This window comes from Typopeltis vanoorti, chromosome 12 (assembly GCF_054136105.1).
Source record: "Typopeltis vanoorti isolate ZY-2024b chromosome 12, IOZ_Tvanoo_1.0, whole genome shotgun sequence".
In the NCBI taxonomy this organism is placed as follows: domain Eukaryota; kingdom Metazoa; phylum Arthropoda; class Arachnida; order Uropygi; family Thelyphonidae; genus Typopeltis; species Typopeltis vanoorti.
The window spans coordinates 125,927,829-125,945,439 of record NC_143560.1 but is presented as its reverse complement, the minus strand read 5'-3'; the positions used below and the strand labels follow the sequence as shown (position 1 = coordinate 125,945,439).

At 36.0% G+C, this 17,611-nt stretch overlaps 1 protein-coding gene across 1 annotated transcript in view; it reads right to left on the bottom strand.

The window, feature by feature from the left end:
- Positions 1 to 17,611, bottom strand: part of Sc2 (trans-2,3-enoyl-CoA reductase Sc2) — a 279,834-nt gene that overhangs the window by 207,305 nt on the left and 54,918 nt on the right. The window contains exon 3 of the mRNA XM_090401561.1: positions 10,106 to 10,157. Coding sequence (XP_090257687.1) covers positions 10,106 to 10,157 — 52 coding nt within the window. The remainder of the gene's footprint in view (positions 1 to 10,105; positions 10,158 to 17,611) is intronic.

Sequence of the window (17,611 nt, the reverse complement as noted above, 5' to 3'; positions counted from 1 at the left end):
GTTGGTTGCTGCTATAGGCCGGGGGGGGGGGTACAGGGGTGATATTGAATTCATGCATCGGCAAATTAGTGAAGGGTTAGTGATTATTATGGAGAATTTTAATTATGGTGATATCAATTGGAAGGAGGAAATATCATGTAGCAAAAAGGAAATGGAATTCATAAATCTTCTACGAGATAATTACTTGAAACAGCACATAACTGAAGGGGCACGTGGTGTGAGAGTGTTGGACCTGGTCATTGGTTCAGAGGATATATGCATAAATAAGGTGTCCTCTTATTCGTTACCCCCAATTGGTGAGAGCGATCATGTGGTATTGACTTGGGAGTTTGCAAAATTTGTGAATTTCTCTCTTAAGAAGGGGTATATATGGAACTACAGGTTAGGCAATTATAACAAGCTTCGGAGTGAGCTTGCAGCCATCCCATCGCAGAACTACTGCAGAGACAAGATGTTAGCAGTGCATGGGATAAAATCAGCAGGTATCTGAGGAAGGCAATATAAGATTGTGTCCCCATGGTCAGGAAGACAAACAAGGTAGGCGTTAGATGGATGAGTAGTAGTATCAAGGTTGATCTGCAAAAAACGAAAATGTTATGGAGAATTTACAAGGAGAAAGGCGATCAGTACACCCATGAGCAGTACAAGGCTCAAGCTAAGAAGGTTACCAGCATAGTAAGAAAAGCTAAATCAGATTATGAGAAGACCTTAGCCAAGGAGATCAAAGGTAATCTCAAAGAGTTCTTCTGCAATGTGGCAAGTAAAAGGAAAAACAACTTCGGAAGGATAACTTTAGTGGGTGCTGATGGTATTGACGTGACAAATTCAGATGCAATAGTAGAGTTACTGAGTGATCACTTTTCAAAAGTCTATCACCTAAGTGAGGATATCTCTGTACCTGTAGCAATAACTAATGTGAGAATTGAAGTTAAGAAATCAGAGGTACTTAGTATATTGCAAAATTTAAATGCAAACACTGCTGTAGGTTTAGAGGGAATATCAGCTCGGGTGTTGCATGAATGTGCAAAGGAATTGACAACGCCTCTTACTTGGTTATTTAACTTAAGTTTGAACTCTGGAATGGTCCTTAGGGAGTGGAAGAAAGGCAAAGTAGTTCCTTTGCATAAAGGTGGCTCTAAAACTGCGGTAATTAATTACAGATCAATCACCATCTCGGGAGTGGTGGTAAAAGTATTGGAAAAGTCGGTTAAAGACAAAATTCAAGAATGGGTGGATCAAGATATGATACCCTATAAGGGCCAACATGGTTTTCTTAAAGGTCGATCCTGCCTTTGCAATTTATTAACTTTTTATAATAGAATGACATCTGAGTTGGACAAAGGAAATGGCTACACAGTGGTACTTCTGGATTTTGCTAAGGCTTTTGACGGGATACCCCACGGAATATTGTTGCGCAAATTGGAGCAGATGGGGACGGATACTAAACTGGTGATATGGATAGGAGAATGGCTCAGGGAGAGATACCAGAAAGTAGTGTATTGTGGAGCAGAGTCCAGGATGAGGCAGGTGACCTCAGAGCTCTGTGCTTGGGCCATTATTGTTTAATTTGTACATAAATGATATAGGAAATGGCTTAAAGGAAGATATTCAGTTGTTTGCTGATGATGCAAAGTTGGGTAGTGCAATAAAAAATCAAGCTGATCTTGAGGGCTTGCAGGCTGGCAAAATGGGCAAAAGGTAATGGATGTCAGCTCAATGTGGAAAAGTGTAAAGTTATGCATTTTGGGATTAAAAGATTACCAGCTGTGTACTACATTGATGGCACGGTACTCCAAGAGATTGATGAGGCTAGCGACTTAGGGGTGTTGGTGGATAGGGAGATGAAGTTCAGGGGACACATTGCTAAGGTGTCCAAGATTGCACATAGGATTACTTGGTTATTGAGGAACACACTAACATCCAGAGATAAAGAGGTTATTATTCCCCTTTATAAAGCGTTGATACTTCCACATTTGGATTACTGTGCTCAGGTCTGGCCACCTGGATTCCTTGGAGATTAGGAGGTTGTGGAGAGGGTTCAGAGGAGAGCGACTAAATTGGTGAGTGATGTAAAAAATGCTCCCTACATTGATAGATTGAGAGCTTGGGTATTGCAGAGGTTGGTTGATAGGTGGAGAAGAGGGAATATGATAGAAACATTTAAATTACTAAAAGGTTTTTATAAGACTGATGCAGGGGAAATGCTTCAGATGTGTGATAGCGATGGAAGAACAGAGGTCATCCCTGGAAATTAAGGAAGAGTGTGGTTAACAAGGGTGTGAGAACAAGTTTTTTCACCTGGAGGGTGGTGAATGAGTGGAATATGTTGCCTGACTCAATTGTGAGTTCTTCGTCTGTAAATGAATTCAAGAAGAGGAGATATGATAGATATTGTTTTGATAGTTTGGGTCTCCCACGATGAGTCTACTGACTCAATAGAGATACCCGTAATAATAATAATAATAACTTCAACCATATGTTGAAGTTATTATTATTATAACCATCATCATCCCCAATATTATTATTATTATTATAACCACCATCATCCCCAATAACTCTCCCTTCATCAGTTTCTAGTAATCCAATTCCATCTATGAAATAAACAGCTTGTAGTCTTTTTAATCAAAAAGTGCATAACCTTACACTTTGTCACAATAAACTGCTAACCATTAACCTCTGTCCAAACTTCCTGTCTACTTAAATCATTTGGTATCATTTCTACTTCACCTTTATTAGCCATTGCCCTCTCTAGTTTAGCATCAGCAATAAGGGCTATTATGTTCAAATCATTCCTAATATCTCTAATAAACACATTAAAGAGCAGCAGCAGCAAGAGTCCCAAAACACTCTACTACATTCTCCTTAATTCAAATCCATCAAATGGACGTAAAGATGGTTTTTGTCCATCAAGCCACCTTTACATCCATTCCCATTTGCTCCAGCTTACATAAATTCAGTCCCATGAAGTATCATGTCAAATGACTTTGCAAAAGCAATATTGTAGCATAGCCATTCCTCTTATCCAACTCAGTGTAACTTCTCTACTATCAGCATTCATTAAAATCACCCTTCCATGGTCATTCTTCCTTTTATGTCCAACGTAGTAAAAGAACCCTTGGGAATTTTCTTTTGACAGCTTAGCTAATTTTCTCTCATAATCTAATTTTGCATTTCTTACTATGCTGGCTTTTCTTCTTCCATATGTTTTGCACTGTTCATAAGCTTACTGATCACATTTCTTTATTTTCTCTCCAAAACATTTTAATTTTTTGCAGCTCCTGCATTATGATAATGCTATTCATCCATTTCACTCACATGATTTAATCTTCTGACCTTGGGTGCTCAGTATGATACTGGTTTCCTCCAATTTTATTCCCTACCATTTTTAATGTACTACTAATATCCTTTCCTGGCAATTTCTTATTCTAAGGTATGGCTCCAAGTTGCATCCTGAATTTTACATAATCGCAAGCTCTATAGTTCCTCACAAAGCTTTTTTTCGCATGCCTAGCATCTCATCAGTGTTTTTCAACATTGCAGTGATCCATTATATTATTCTGTCTACGTCTGAAATATGGAGGACTACAAGTCCACTATCCTTCCCTAATCCCTAGAGAAGCAGAGTCTAATTTGCATTAGACTCTGCTTCTCTATATATTTAGTATTCTCTGATGCCTACCCATCAGCTACCCACTTATCCATCTCACCAGTTTCATATCCATCCATATTAAGGATCTCTAAGTTTTGCTGATCTCAAAAAAGCACCATCAAGTTACCAAAAATGCTAAATTTATGTGGTGTAAAATGAATGTTATGCACATAATTCATAGACCTCACACCAATATTAATACTTTTGCAAATCAATTAAAACTGAAAGATGTACAAGGTAGTTTGGTATCAAAAATTCAGGTATACAACAGTAGCTTGTTTCACGATAAACAAGTAAGTAAAACCATGTGACCCAGTGGGTGGTACATTCGTGGCATCACCAGAAGTGACATCACTGGAGTAATCAATTGGCACATCATCGCTGTGTGGACAACCAGAAACCAATGTGCTGCTACACAGAAGAACAGAAACCGTTATGCAGATAATTTTTTATGAAGTTATTATTATTTTTTTTTTTTTTGCAAGCTTTTTGCTAGTAATTTCTTGAAGTGAGTTTGTTGTAATATTTTTATTGTGTTCTGTTTGTTGCAGTGGTATATTTATTTATTTATTTTTTTTGGATTTTTCTTTTTTCTACAGTTTGTGTGTGTGCTAGTGTTATATTAAGAAACAGTTTATTTATTATTATTACCCAAGACCCCATGGAGTCAAAGACTCATCTGGGAGGTCCTTTTATCATACACACATCTCATCATACCGTGCTTTAAACACACTCAAATTCTTTGCAGACACCAGAATCTCAGGCAAGGCATTCCAATCATTCACAACTCCGCACGAAAAAAACCTGCTTCTCACTCCCCTACTCACATCCTCTTTATACAGTTTCCAGGGATGACCTCTGGTTCTCTCCTGATCATCAGGTATTTTTTTATGATGAATGTGGTGCTGTATATCAATATCTTTTTTTGAGGTGGGGCAGGTGTGTGTGTGTGTGTGTGTGTGTTTGGAGTGGGGAAAGGTGTTATTTTAGAGGGCTATTTAAGAAGAAAGAGTTCTCCATCATTTGAGGATGTGGCTATGAATGATGGCTGGATGCTCCTACCAATCTTGTTTGTAGTTGGATGCTCCTCAGGAAATCATTTTTATTGCTGAAAACATCAGCACTCAAGGCAACAGTTTATTTCCCCCTTCCATATTAAAATAGAAAGCTTAATAGATGGAATAATCATATTCAATGACAAAGATTTATTAATCAGTTTTTAACAGTTTTTTAAGTCTGTCAACCACATAGTGACTGACTTAAGGATTTATTTTTAATATTTTTATTTTTTTATTATTATTAATATTATTTATTTATTTATTATTAATTATTTTTAATATTTTTAGTTTTTCACTTCATTTGAATAATTTTGCATTGCTGAAGTGAAGCCTTTTGGCTCTCTTTTTCAGTAATTCAGTAATTCTTGGTGCCTTTTGTGATGTGACACCTTTTTTAGCAACTCATATGGTGTTATTATAAGTTCTGCATCACTTTAACTTGAGTATTTACAAGTCTGGCTCCCACTGACGAGACCTCAACAAAGGCCGAAACCGGTCTGGGTAGTGACCCCCCCATAATGTATAACATCATACATGTCCACTAGGAGATGTGTTTTACATTATGGGAAATACTAAAGATAGTGATCAGATCTTACTCCACCTTTACTACGAGTTTCCTTTGTCATGAAAGGTTTGCTTACGCTTGGATCCGCCACTTTTATAGTTTCTATATTCGGCATGAAACTCTTGTAGTTTCTCTATTCGACTTTGAAATAATGTTGGATTCAATATCTATTTAATTTGAATAATTTTGCATCGCCGAAGTGAAGCCTTTTGGCTTTCTTTTTCAGTAATTCTTGGTGTCTTTTGTGATGTGACACCTTTTTTAGTAACTCGTATGGTAAAGTATAAATTCTGCATCACTTTAACGTGAGTATTTACGGATCTGGCTCCCACTGACGAGACCTCAATAAAGGTTGAAACCGATCTGGGTAGTAACCCCCCCCCCATAATGTATAACATTATACATGTCTGCTAGGAGATGCGTTTTACATTATGAGAAATACTAAGGATAGTGATCAGAGCTTACTCCACCTTCACTATGAGTTGCCCCTGTCATGAAAGGTTTGCTTACGCTTGGATCCGCCAAAACTTTTATAGTGTCTATATTCGCCATGAAACTCTTGTAGTTTCTCTATTCGGCTTTGAAATAATGTTGGATTCAATAACCACTTAATTTAAATAAATCATTTTCATGTTGTTTATTAATTTCTTGTTGTTGTTTTAGTCTTTGAAATTTGGTTACAAGTTTTTCTTTGTTTTTATCCAAGATGTGTTTTGCAGAGTTGTCAAGTGATCCTTTTGAGAATATCCCAAATATCTGGATTGCATATCTAGACAGACCTAATTTTAGCTTTGAAACATGATTTTAGACCAGTGCTAGGTTTCTCTACAGACTTCCTCAATTTGTTCTCTCAACATGCATAAAAGCATAAATGTGGAGTGCTTTCTATGAAGTGAATTTTATTTTTAGCTTGATGCTGTTAGATATCAGGTTATTGTCTTTACATCATTTCAAAAGGGCTACCTAGCTGACTGATCAAAAAGGAAACTCTTAGATTATAGCAGTGATTATGCTGCTTATGTGGGTCAAATATCCATGAATCATAGCAATTTTTTTTCTTCATTGTTACATGATGATCAGCATTCCCTATGTACATTTATGGAGATAAAATCCAGTGTTAGAGCATTTAATTTACTTTGAATTAGCAAGCTCTGGAAAAAAAAAAAAAAAAAAAGATTCAAATAATAAACAAAATGCTCACAGAGAATGGCTACAACAAGAAAACAAAAAATCTACAGAATTCTTCACATGAATACAACCAAAAATAAAAAAAATCCATAGTAATTCCTTGTGTTAGGGGAATATCTTAAGAAATATTGCATAAATACAATATTAAAGCTGCATTTAAACCATTTACAAAATTAAAAAAAGTTTACTCAGTTCCTCTAAGAATCTTCTTCCTCCCTTACCCACCCAGGTGTATTGCCAAATCCAATGCACCTATAACTTAGCATAAATGGGAAACAACATATTAAATTCCTTCCTTATGGGAAATCAGGCATATCTGATCACGTGCCACAGAATTTATTTAAAACTCACTCAGTCCTTACATTATACCAAAACTTGCATGAATGAAAACAACATCCAGAGAAAAGGATAGCATAAGAACAGGACTGCAAATGCAAAAAAAAACAAAAACAATAGAAATGTAGCTCAATATTTAACTAGTATACCCCAGACAATAAACAGAACTTAAAAAATAGCAGGACTGTAGAGAACTAAATGCTAACCAGCAGTGATTGATGTAGTTCCACTTATGTATTTAATTATTACATAAATTCCCTTGCAGTCAGGTTAGGGTAAATGGTTAACTAGAGCAGTAATGTTGTAGCTTACTACATTATAGTAAGCTATATAGTATAGTATGATGATGACCTTCATATATGTTGAAAGTTGAGTGTTATTTTAACTAAAGCGAGTGCTCTAACATAGGAATTTGTCCCCATAATTCTACACAATGAATGCCCCACCATGAACAGGATTCCAACTCAGGTTTTTTCAAACAGGGCAGCACTGTCACAACTCTTAAGAAATGGAGCTTCTCTCTCAAGAAGTAATTGGTAATCATATAATAAAGAAATGTATATATGGGAAAATTAAAGTTAGTTCATTAACTTCTAATTAAGCTATAATTAATAATCAAATGAGTAATTAATTATTTGCATGTATCAAAATTTTGTTTTCCATGTTGTAATATTTAATGTTTAATGCTAAAACAGTTTGTAGTAGTAGACAAAAAAGATGTGATGGGACAATTTGGATATGGAGAGCTTAACAACAGAGGAGAACAATTACTACTTCTGTAAAGCAAATGATCAAATGATTGCAAACACATCATTTTATCAATGCCCTAATAATAAATATACATGGACATCCCCAGATGATAACATAAAGAACTGCATAGATTATATCATCATAAAAAAAAAAAAAGACCAATAAATAATGTTTGCACATTAAGAAGTTTTGATTTTGACACTGACCATGAAATATTAACTGCCAAAGTGAAAATAAAATTTAACAGGAAAATAATTTCAGCAAAGAAGAAAGATTCAATCTACCCAAACTAAAAGACAGCTCAATAAGAAGTCAATTTTTAGAACAGATGTGCCTGAGATTAAAACCCCTCTATCTCTCAGAACAGTGAAAAATACTGGGAAGTAGGAAAAGAAACAGTGTTATCAATTGCAAAAGATATCCTAGGTAACAAACCCAAAATAAACAATCAGTGGATAACCCAAGAAATCCTAACCATGATAGAAGAGAAAAGAGAGGCCAAGATACTTGTAAACCAACAAAACAACAAAGAGAATAGAAAAAAATACAGGGCACTAAAAATAAAGTTGATAACCTGTGCAAAAGCCAAAGAAAAGTGGCTAGAAGAAAAAGCTAAAAAATGCCAAGAAGCATACCAACAAAACAACCTAAAAGTCTTCCATGACATTACAAGAGAAATTATAAAGGAATTCTCAGCAAAAGCAGTAACAATGATAAACAACAAGATGAATGAAACCAGGGATATCGAAGAGATAAGGAAAATCTGGTCGAACCATTTTAAGATTATCTTTCATCAAGGAAATAAAACTACAATGCCAACAATAGAGGAAAATAACAATTTTGTCCAAAAATCTTAAAAGAAGAAGTTAGATATGTAATAAAACAAATGAAAAATGATAAAGCACCAGGTATTGATACTATCCATGCTGAACTGTGGTCATATGGAGACAGCACATCAATAGAATATTTAACAATCCTATTCAACTAGAAACAGGAGAGATACCAAATGACTGGAGAACTGGAAAGATCATTACAATATACAAGAAAGGAGACAAAAGAGATTGCAGAAATTATAGACAAATCAATTTACTCTCCCACACCTAAAAAATATTCGTAAGAATTATACAAAATAGATTAAAAAGCACCTATGAAGAACTGATAGGCACAGAACGAGCTGGTTTTCGAGCAAACTATTCAACAATAGACCATTTCACATTGCACCAACTAGCAGAACTCAGCTGGGAAGACCATAAAGAGCTATTGTTGTTTTGTGGACTTTAAACAAGCTTTTGATAGCATCAATAGGGAAATTCTTCTTAAAATTCTACTAGAAAAAGCAACAGATAAATATATAATACAGGGTTTGATAAAATATTACTCTAAGACAAATGCAATAATTAAAAAAGACACACTCACAACAGAACCCACAGAGATCCAAAAAAGGAGTAATGCAAGGATGTCTGCTATCCCCTTGCCTATTCAATATATACCCAGAAGAAGTTGTAAAGAATGCAATAGATAATGAGCCCAGAATCAATATCAATGGTCTAAATATAAATAATATCAAATACACAGATGATCTTGTTCTTATTGCAAGAACCTCAAATGAACTACAAAGATTGATAAACAAACTAAACGAAACCTGTAAAATATATGAAATAATAAATATACAAAAGAGAAAAGTGATGAAAATAGGGGCAATAAAACTAACATCTCAGTCACCCCTAAATGGAGAACAAATAGAACAAGTAGATAACTTCATATATCTTGGATCAAAATATTCCAAGAAACAATAGACGCACTCGAAAAATCAAACACAGAATAGCCATAGGATGGACCACCATGGGAAAATTACAGAAAATCTCGAAAACAAACAAGATATCTAAACAAGCCAAAATCAAAAAAAATATATGAATCAATAATCATACAACAGTTATCTATGGAGCAGAAGTATGGACAATTAAGAAAAAAGAGGAGAAAAGACTGTTAGCATTTGAAATGAAATGCTTAAGAAAATTAAATAAACAAGTTGGATAGAAAAGAAAACAAATAGCACAGTTAGACAAGAATTATTGTATAAGAAGACAATATTAGAAAAAATTAGAAAACAGCAACTAAGATGGTTTGGCCACTGCTTGCATGGACACAAACAGACTACCTAACATCCTAATAAATACTTTTACAACTGAATGAAGAAGACCCAAGAGACCACGAATCACCTTGCTGAAATCGATAAAGAATATTTCAGGATGTAGAACTTATAATGAACTTTTTTGAAAAGCAAGGAATAGAGAAGATCCTGCTCAATGGAAGACTCAACCCGTCTTAGATGGAAGAGAAGAAGAAGAAAGAATATTTCATGATATACACAATATTATTTAAATGAAGTTTTTGCTTGAGTTCCTTAGAAGATATTTAACAGCATCTCTGGTCTTAGTTTATGTATACATTCAAGAAAATTAGTGTTTGATGATGCAAACCACAACAGCTTACTATTTATTTATTTGTGCAAGCAATAATTAATCTTTTGAACTGCAAATACTACTCAAAAATACTCACTCAAATGATTAATCTTTTTTTTCACATCATATATGGAATTATTTAACAAAACCTGCAATGAAAAGTAAACAAAAAGTATAACTGAATAAGTGAAAACATTCATCATTAATCAATTCATATCAGTATCCTACATAAAATAATGAGACAGCAAATTATAGTAATGAAAAAGTGTGATAATACCATGAAACTGTGTAGTCCAGCTGTACCGTCCTGGGGGAAATAGAGAAAAGCTTTAATGGGCCTAACAAATGTGCTCAGAAGATCTCATAAAAACTGAAAACGACATATTTTTCCTTTAGGTCTCAGATTTAGTGCAAACTTCCAAAATATGCTAAATACAATGTAGAGACCTAGATCCTTACCCATTAAAAGAAAACCAAACTTGACAATAACTTATCAAAAGGCTTCCCAACCAACTAGCGAATAACCTCATTTTCACTTATTCTGCCAAGATGGTGCTTAGAAGTCCAAGTGTGGTAGTATGCACAGGAAGACACAAAGTTTACACTGTGTGGAAAGCATGTTTGTAAGGCTTTTTCCTCTCAAAATGCATACCATTACTCTTTAAAGTTTTTTTTTTTTTTTCCCCTTTTAGTTAAGATCATGTGTATGAGAGGTAGAAAACCTATAACATGAGTACTGCGTATGGAATATAACACCTGAGGATTGGGGAAAAAAGAAGTTTACAGACATTATTTCTCTTGAAAAGGTGTGCAGGTTGTAGTTTTTTTGAGAACACTATATCAGGAAGGATGTTCCACAGAACAAAGGTAGAAAGAATAATAGAGGAAAAGTAAATGCAAATTCAGTGTGTCTGCAGTTTTAAAGAAACAGGATGATGTTTGCTCTTTTTTTTTTTTAACAGGCCCAACCAAAAGTGCAGGAATGATGGTTGCCAGTTCAGTGGAGCAGTGACCATGAAACTACCTCTAAAAAGGGACACAGAGTTGAAATGGTCCATCTTCATACGATAGAGAGGTCAAAGTGAGTTTGTAAGAGAGGGATCATCAACAAACCAAATACTCTCTAGACAACAATGAGAATTTTTAGGGAAGTTTTAGGTACAATACCCAAAACATGAACATTCTAAGAATTCCTGCACATCTTTCAATTCTACTTGCTGACTTGATATAAATATCCAAATTACACCATATAACTGTAGCATTTTGAGCAGCTTTTCTCTTGGCACCTTGTCCATATTTTCCAGACCTACATATCTATATTATATGTATTATATGTTGGAGATCTACTCTGCTCCTAGATCTCCAACAAGGATCAACTTTTTTTCTTTGTGTCAAATGCGTTCTCTAATGACTTGACAATTCCTCCACTTCCTCCTTAGAATCTTCTGAGGAACATAGGCAATAAATGTGTTTTTTTTTTTATTATTATTATTATTATTATTCAGGCCTCCAAGGAGTCAAAAGACTCATCGAGGGAGGTCCTTTCTAAGACAAAGTCTGTCAAGACTCATCGAGGGGAAGTCCCCCTCTGAGAAACACAAAGTTTATCATACCACTCCTTAAACCCACTGACCGTTCTCGCTCCCACCACTCCATCAGGCAATGCATTCCACGGCTCAACCACCCTCCACACAAAGAAACCACTCCTTACCCTCTTGCTCACAGTTTCCTTTCGTAACTTCCAGGGATGGCCTCTTGTCATCACTCCTTCCCGCTGATCAACCAAGCGAAAGAACTCCCCAGTGTCAACCCTGTAACCACCTCTCAACAGTTTAAAAGTCTCAATCATATCACCTCTCCTTCTTCTATCCACCAAACTCTGCAGTCCACATTCTCTCAGCCGATCCTCATAACTATCCTTGTACAGTCCTGAAACCATCTTTGTCATCCGTCTTTGTATCCTTTCCACGGTTAATTTATCCCCTTCAAATCCTGGGGACCAAATCTGAGAACAATAGTCCAAGTGTGGTCTGATCAGAGACTTATACAACGGAATGATAACCCTCTTATCTCTGCAGGTCAGTGTCCTTCTCATAATAGCAGCAATCCTCTGTGTTACCTTCACCACCTTTGCAATATGTCCCCTAAACTTCAGGTTTCTATCAATCATCAACCCCAGATCTCTTGTCTCCCCTACTTCCTCCAGTATAACTCCTCCCATAGAGTATGCAGCATCCCATCGATGTTTCCCAAACCTCAAGACCTTGCATTTTGCTGCATTAAACTGACACCCCCATTCATTTGCCCATCTATCTAGCTTATTTAAATCCTCTTGCAGGGCTACCACATCTGCACTATTACTAATAATCCTTCCCAGCTTCGCATCATCCGCAAACAACTGAATATCCCCCTGCAATCCACTGGCTATGTCATTGATATAAAGGTTAAACAATATAGGTCCTAGTACTGAGCCCTGTGGGACCCCACTTGTAACCCTCTGCCTCCTGGAAACTGCTCCACCATACACAACTCTCTGATACCTATCAGACAGCCAATCCTGAATCCAGTTGACCAATCTGACATCCAGACCCATGTGCTGCAACTTAAATATCAGCTTATCATGTGGCACCCTGTCAAATGCCTTCGCCAAGTCTAAGAAAATTGCAGTATATGCCTTTCCCTCATCTAATGCTCTTGTAACTTTATTATAAAAGGCTAGCATATTGCTAAAACAAGAGCGTCCTTTCACAAATCCATGTTGATTCTCACAGATAACATTACCCTCATCTGCCCAATGCTGTACACGGTCCCTCACTACTTTCTCCAAGATCTTAACAACTACTGATGACACACAGACTGGCTTATAATTAGACACTTCCAGTCTGTTACCACCCTTATGCAATGGCACTATCTTACCTTCCTTCCATTCCCTGGGCACCTTTGCCAAAGCCAGACTTTCATTGAAAAGCCACGTTAAAGGTACTGTCAATTCCCTAGCACATTCTCTCAAAACTCGTGGCGAAATACCATCCAGTCCCACAGCTTTACTGACATCCAGAGTACTCAGTATCTGAAACACACTCTCCTCCTGTACCTCCAGACCTCGTACCAGTCCTATCCCTCTAGCATTAAAACTGACTCCTCTAGGATGAAATACTCCAATAAAGTGTTCATTGAACAATTCCACTATGTCCTCTGCATCAGTCACTCTATTCCCATTTTTTGCGTTCAAGGCTATTATCAAGGCTACATTGTGATTCAGTGAATTTAGAGCTCTTGTAAAATTGGTATTTATATCTGTTTTATTGTGTTTTTTCCTTAGAAAATTAGTGTTTATAACATATTTTTATTATGATATTGCAGTATTAAATATAGTTTAAAAAGGAGCTAAAAACACACACAAGAAACATAACACTAAAAAGAGTAGCAAAATCAATACAACGCAGGAATTATAGAAAGTCGAGAGGAGTTTAAATGAACAGAGGGAGGAAAAGAAAATTAAGCAGCAAAATAAGAAACAACAAAGAACAGAATCAGGTAAGTCAGTAAGTAGTGAAAATCAGGTAAGTATTTGTAAAAAGAAGGATATTATTTGGTATGGGAACTCTATCATAAAAAAGGCTGTTGATGAGTGGGTTATAATTTCAAATTTTTCAGGAGCAAAAATTAAAAATATAACACAAGCAATTCAAAAATAGAAAAGAAAAGTAAATGCGATCGTAATTGTAGTAGGTATTAACAACTTAACTAGTGATAAGTTCAGTATGAATGAGGAAATGAAAAGATTGTTGGAAGACGCAAGAGTGAAGAGTGAGAAAGTGAAAATAGTAAGTATATTACTTCGATATGATAAAAATGAATTAAGATGAAGGGCTATGATGGCAAATGATTTGATGCACAGACTGTGTAGAAGGAATGGATGCAAGATTATGGATGTGTGGAGTGAGTTTTGGGGAAGATCAGATTTTTAAAAGAGGGATGGCCTACAACTGAATGTATTTGGTATCAGGAGTCTTGAAACACTAATAACTAGTATGAGACCCAACACAGAGAGATAGAGAAACTAAATTATAATGGGAGGAATGGCGAGATTGTGAATGTGAGAGCAACAATATAATTGTGTTAATGAGAGAAATGAGCACAATCATGGAAATGATTACAAGGAGAGAATGATTTTGGCTTTGTGTTTGTTTGGTTCAGATACATCAAACATGTACAAAAATGTCTACATGTATAAGGCACTAGAAAAGAATAGAGATCCACAAGTTGTCTAACTGCACCATGCAGACTGCAGACTAGTATGCAAAAGAATATGCAAATAGATTATTATGTCTATACACAAATGCTAGGAGTACAAGAAGCAAAGGGGTTTTGTTGTCTTGTTCAATGTTGGGACCTCAGATTGTAGGCATTAGTGAGAACTGGCTATCAGAATAAGATATTCTAACTGGTATTGGGTGTAAAGGGTACAGTATTTTTAGGAAGGATAGGAGAGGAGGGGACATGCTGCTAATGATATCAGATGACTTGAATCCAGTTAGTGCTGAGACCTATGACTGTAGTACTAGTAACGGTATTTCATGTAGCAGTGAATTTGAAGTCATCTGGTGTGAGGTGGAATCTAACAAGATCAATTGCATAATGATGTATTGCTACAGACCTGGTGGATCAGTTGCTAGTGATGATGAGTGCGAAAAGAGTAATCATAATGGGAGACTTTAATTAACCAAATATTGAATGGGTAACAGTAAAATCTCATGAGAAGAATGAAACCAAATTTATTGAGTTGTTGCAAGACAACTTCCTCAAGCAGGTCAAAGAGTATTAGTTTTGATTATAGTGTTAGAGGGTGTTTCGGTTAAAGACGTAACTATTCTGCTTCCAGTTGGTGACATTGATCATGCGGTACTCACTTGGGAAGTGACTAAGTTTATGAATGTTCCATTCAGAAAAGGTTACATGCTGAACTACAAAGCAGGAAATTATGGTCAACTGAGATGTATAATGAGTTCAGCAGAATGATATCGATTGCTGGATGGGAAGAATATTGACAGTGAATGGGAAGCATTTAAAAAAATACTTAAATGGTGCAATACCAGAAGGTGTTTCGAGGGTGCAAAGAATAAATAGGGTAAGAGTCAAATGGATATGTGAGCTTATTGCAAGGGATTTGTAAGAAATGGATGATGTGGAAGGAATATCATGTGCATAATGATGATAATGTCCGTTATGAAAATTATAAGCAGCAGGATAGAATAGTCACAACTGTTGTACGGAAATCTAAGTCTGAGTAAGAAAAGAAACTGGCTCTGCAAGCTAAAGAAAACTCTCAAGAATTTATTGATATGCTGCAAGTAAAAGAAAGAATGAATATGAAAAAATAAGTCATCTGAATGCAGATGGTGACAGATTTAGAAGAAGTTGTTCAACTAACGAGCGCCCAATTTGCTAAAAATTATCAACTTGGTGTACTGAATGAAAATTAATACCTCCTCTTCATACACCTGAAAAAATTCAGGTGTATGAAGAGGAGGTATTAAAGCTGTTGCACAAACTGAATAAGAATTCAGCAACAGGGACTGATGGAATTTCAGCACGTGTGCTAAAAGAGTGTTCAGCTGAACAGGCTATCCCTTTGACTCGGTTATATAATTTGAATCTCAGAATAGGGAAAATTCTGCAGGGATGGAAATAATGTATGGTAACTCCATTGAACAAGGGCAGTGCAAAGACCGATTAGTATCTCAGGAGTGGTGGTGAAGATTTCAGAAAAATTGGTTAGGGCTCGCATTCAGAAATGGATTGACAGTGAATCTCTGGTTTGCAATGAACAACATGGGTTTACTAAGGAAGATCTTGTTTTAGCAACTTGCTCACATTCTATAATAATGTTACCACTGAGTTTGAAAATGGGGAATGGATATACCATGATATTTTTGGATTTTATTAAGGCTTTTGACAGAATACAACGTGGAAGACTGTTGCAGAAATTGGAGAATATAGGTTTGGATTATAAAATAATAGCGTGGATAAGAGGATGGCTGACTGACAGATATCAAAAAGTGGTATATGGGAGATGCGAGTCTGCAAGATTTAAGGTAACTAGTGGTATACAATAAGGAGTCCTTGGTCCACTGTTATTCAATCTGTACATTAATGATTTGGGGGAAGGGTTTGATAGGTGATATACAGCTGATAGGTAGGGTAATCAGGAATGCTGCTGATATGCAATACTTGCAGAATGATTTGATTAGGCTGGAATTGTGGGCATGAAAAAATGGATGTCAGTTCGATGTCAGTAAATGTAAAATCATTCATTCTGGCATGATTAGATATCCAATGTCATATTATATTGGTGGGATTATGCTAGAAGAAACTGATCAGGCTAGGAATCTCGGAGTGTTAGTAGATAGCAAGTTGAAGCTCAGGGGACATGTAGCAAAGATTGCAAAAACAACTCAAAATAAAATTGCAATGCTGAAATTAACTTTCACATGTAAAGATAAGGATGTCATTTTGCCTCTTTACAAGACCTCGATAACATCTCACTTGGACTATTGTGTACAGGTCTGGTTTCTGTTGTGATTCTGGTAAGTGGAGAGAGAGAGAGAGTGCAAAGAAGAGTGTTGAAAGTGATATCAGGATTGTGGAGTACTGATTATGAAGACAGACAGATTGAGAATTTATAGACAGCAGACACTAGCAAACAGTAGAAAGAGAGGTGATATAATTGAGACTTACAAACTTCTGAAAAGGTCATACATGGGATTTCGGTCGATGGAATTTTTCCTTTTATGGAGAGTGGGGAAAGGACAAGCGGGCATCCTTGGAAGCTGAGAATGAATGTGGCTAAGAAGGGGTAAGGACTAGATTTCTCTCTCGTAGGGTGGTGTGTGATTGGAATGGATTGCCATTGAATGTTGTGAATGCAAACAGTGTAAATGAATTCAAGAATAATTATGATAGCTGGTGCATTTAGTATGTGGCCTCCCTCAATGAGTCCCTGACTCTCTGAAGGTCTCTCATAATAATAATAATATTCTCCAGTTTATGCAACAGCCTTTCATATGGTATCCATCAAATGTCTCATTGTCCAATTCCACATTCTGATATTTGTCCACGTCACTCTACTTGATGCAGAATACATTCAAAAAAAGTATCCTGATATTTGGTGTTGAATATTATAGTTTTCCTTCTTTCTCTGACTGTTATTGCCTGAATAAAACATCTTGTATTTGTTCCTTAGAAAGATCTCACCTGTCTTGTCTTCTTTGTTTTGTTAACACACCTACTATTTCAATCTTGTCCTCATCCAATTCTTCTGATAGTTTCATTTTTTTCAATTGATGTTTTTTATGCTGATACTGACAATCTTGAACTCTGCTAATGTTAAGCTGGAACTTGTTTCAGTAGGCTGACTTTTCACCATTAACTCTGGTTCCAGACAAAAACAATGGTGACCTTCTTTAACCAGGAAATGGCCCAGCTGGCATGAAATTTTATGTTAATTCTATATACAGTGTGGTCAGCTAAACCCCAAACTGCCAGAACATCCTCATTCATTCCATAATCAGGAAAATACCTACTAATTGTGTCCACTACA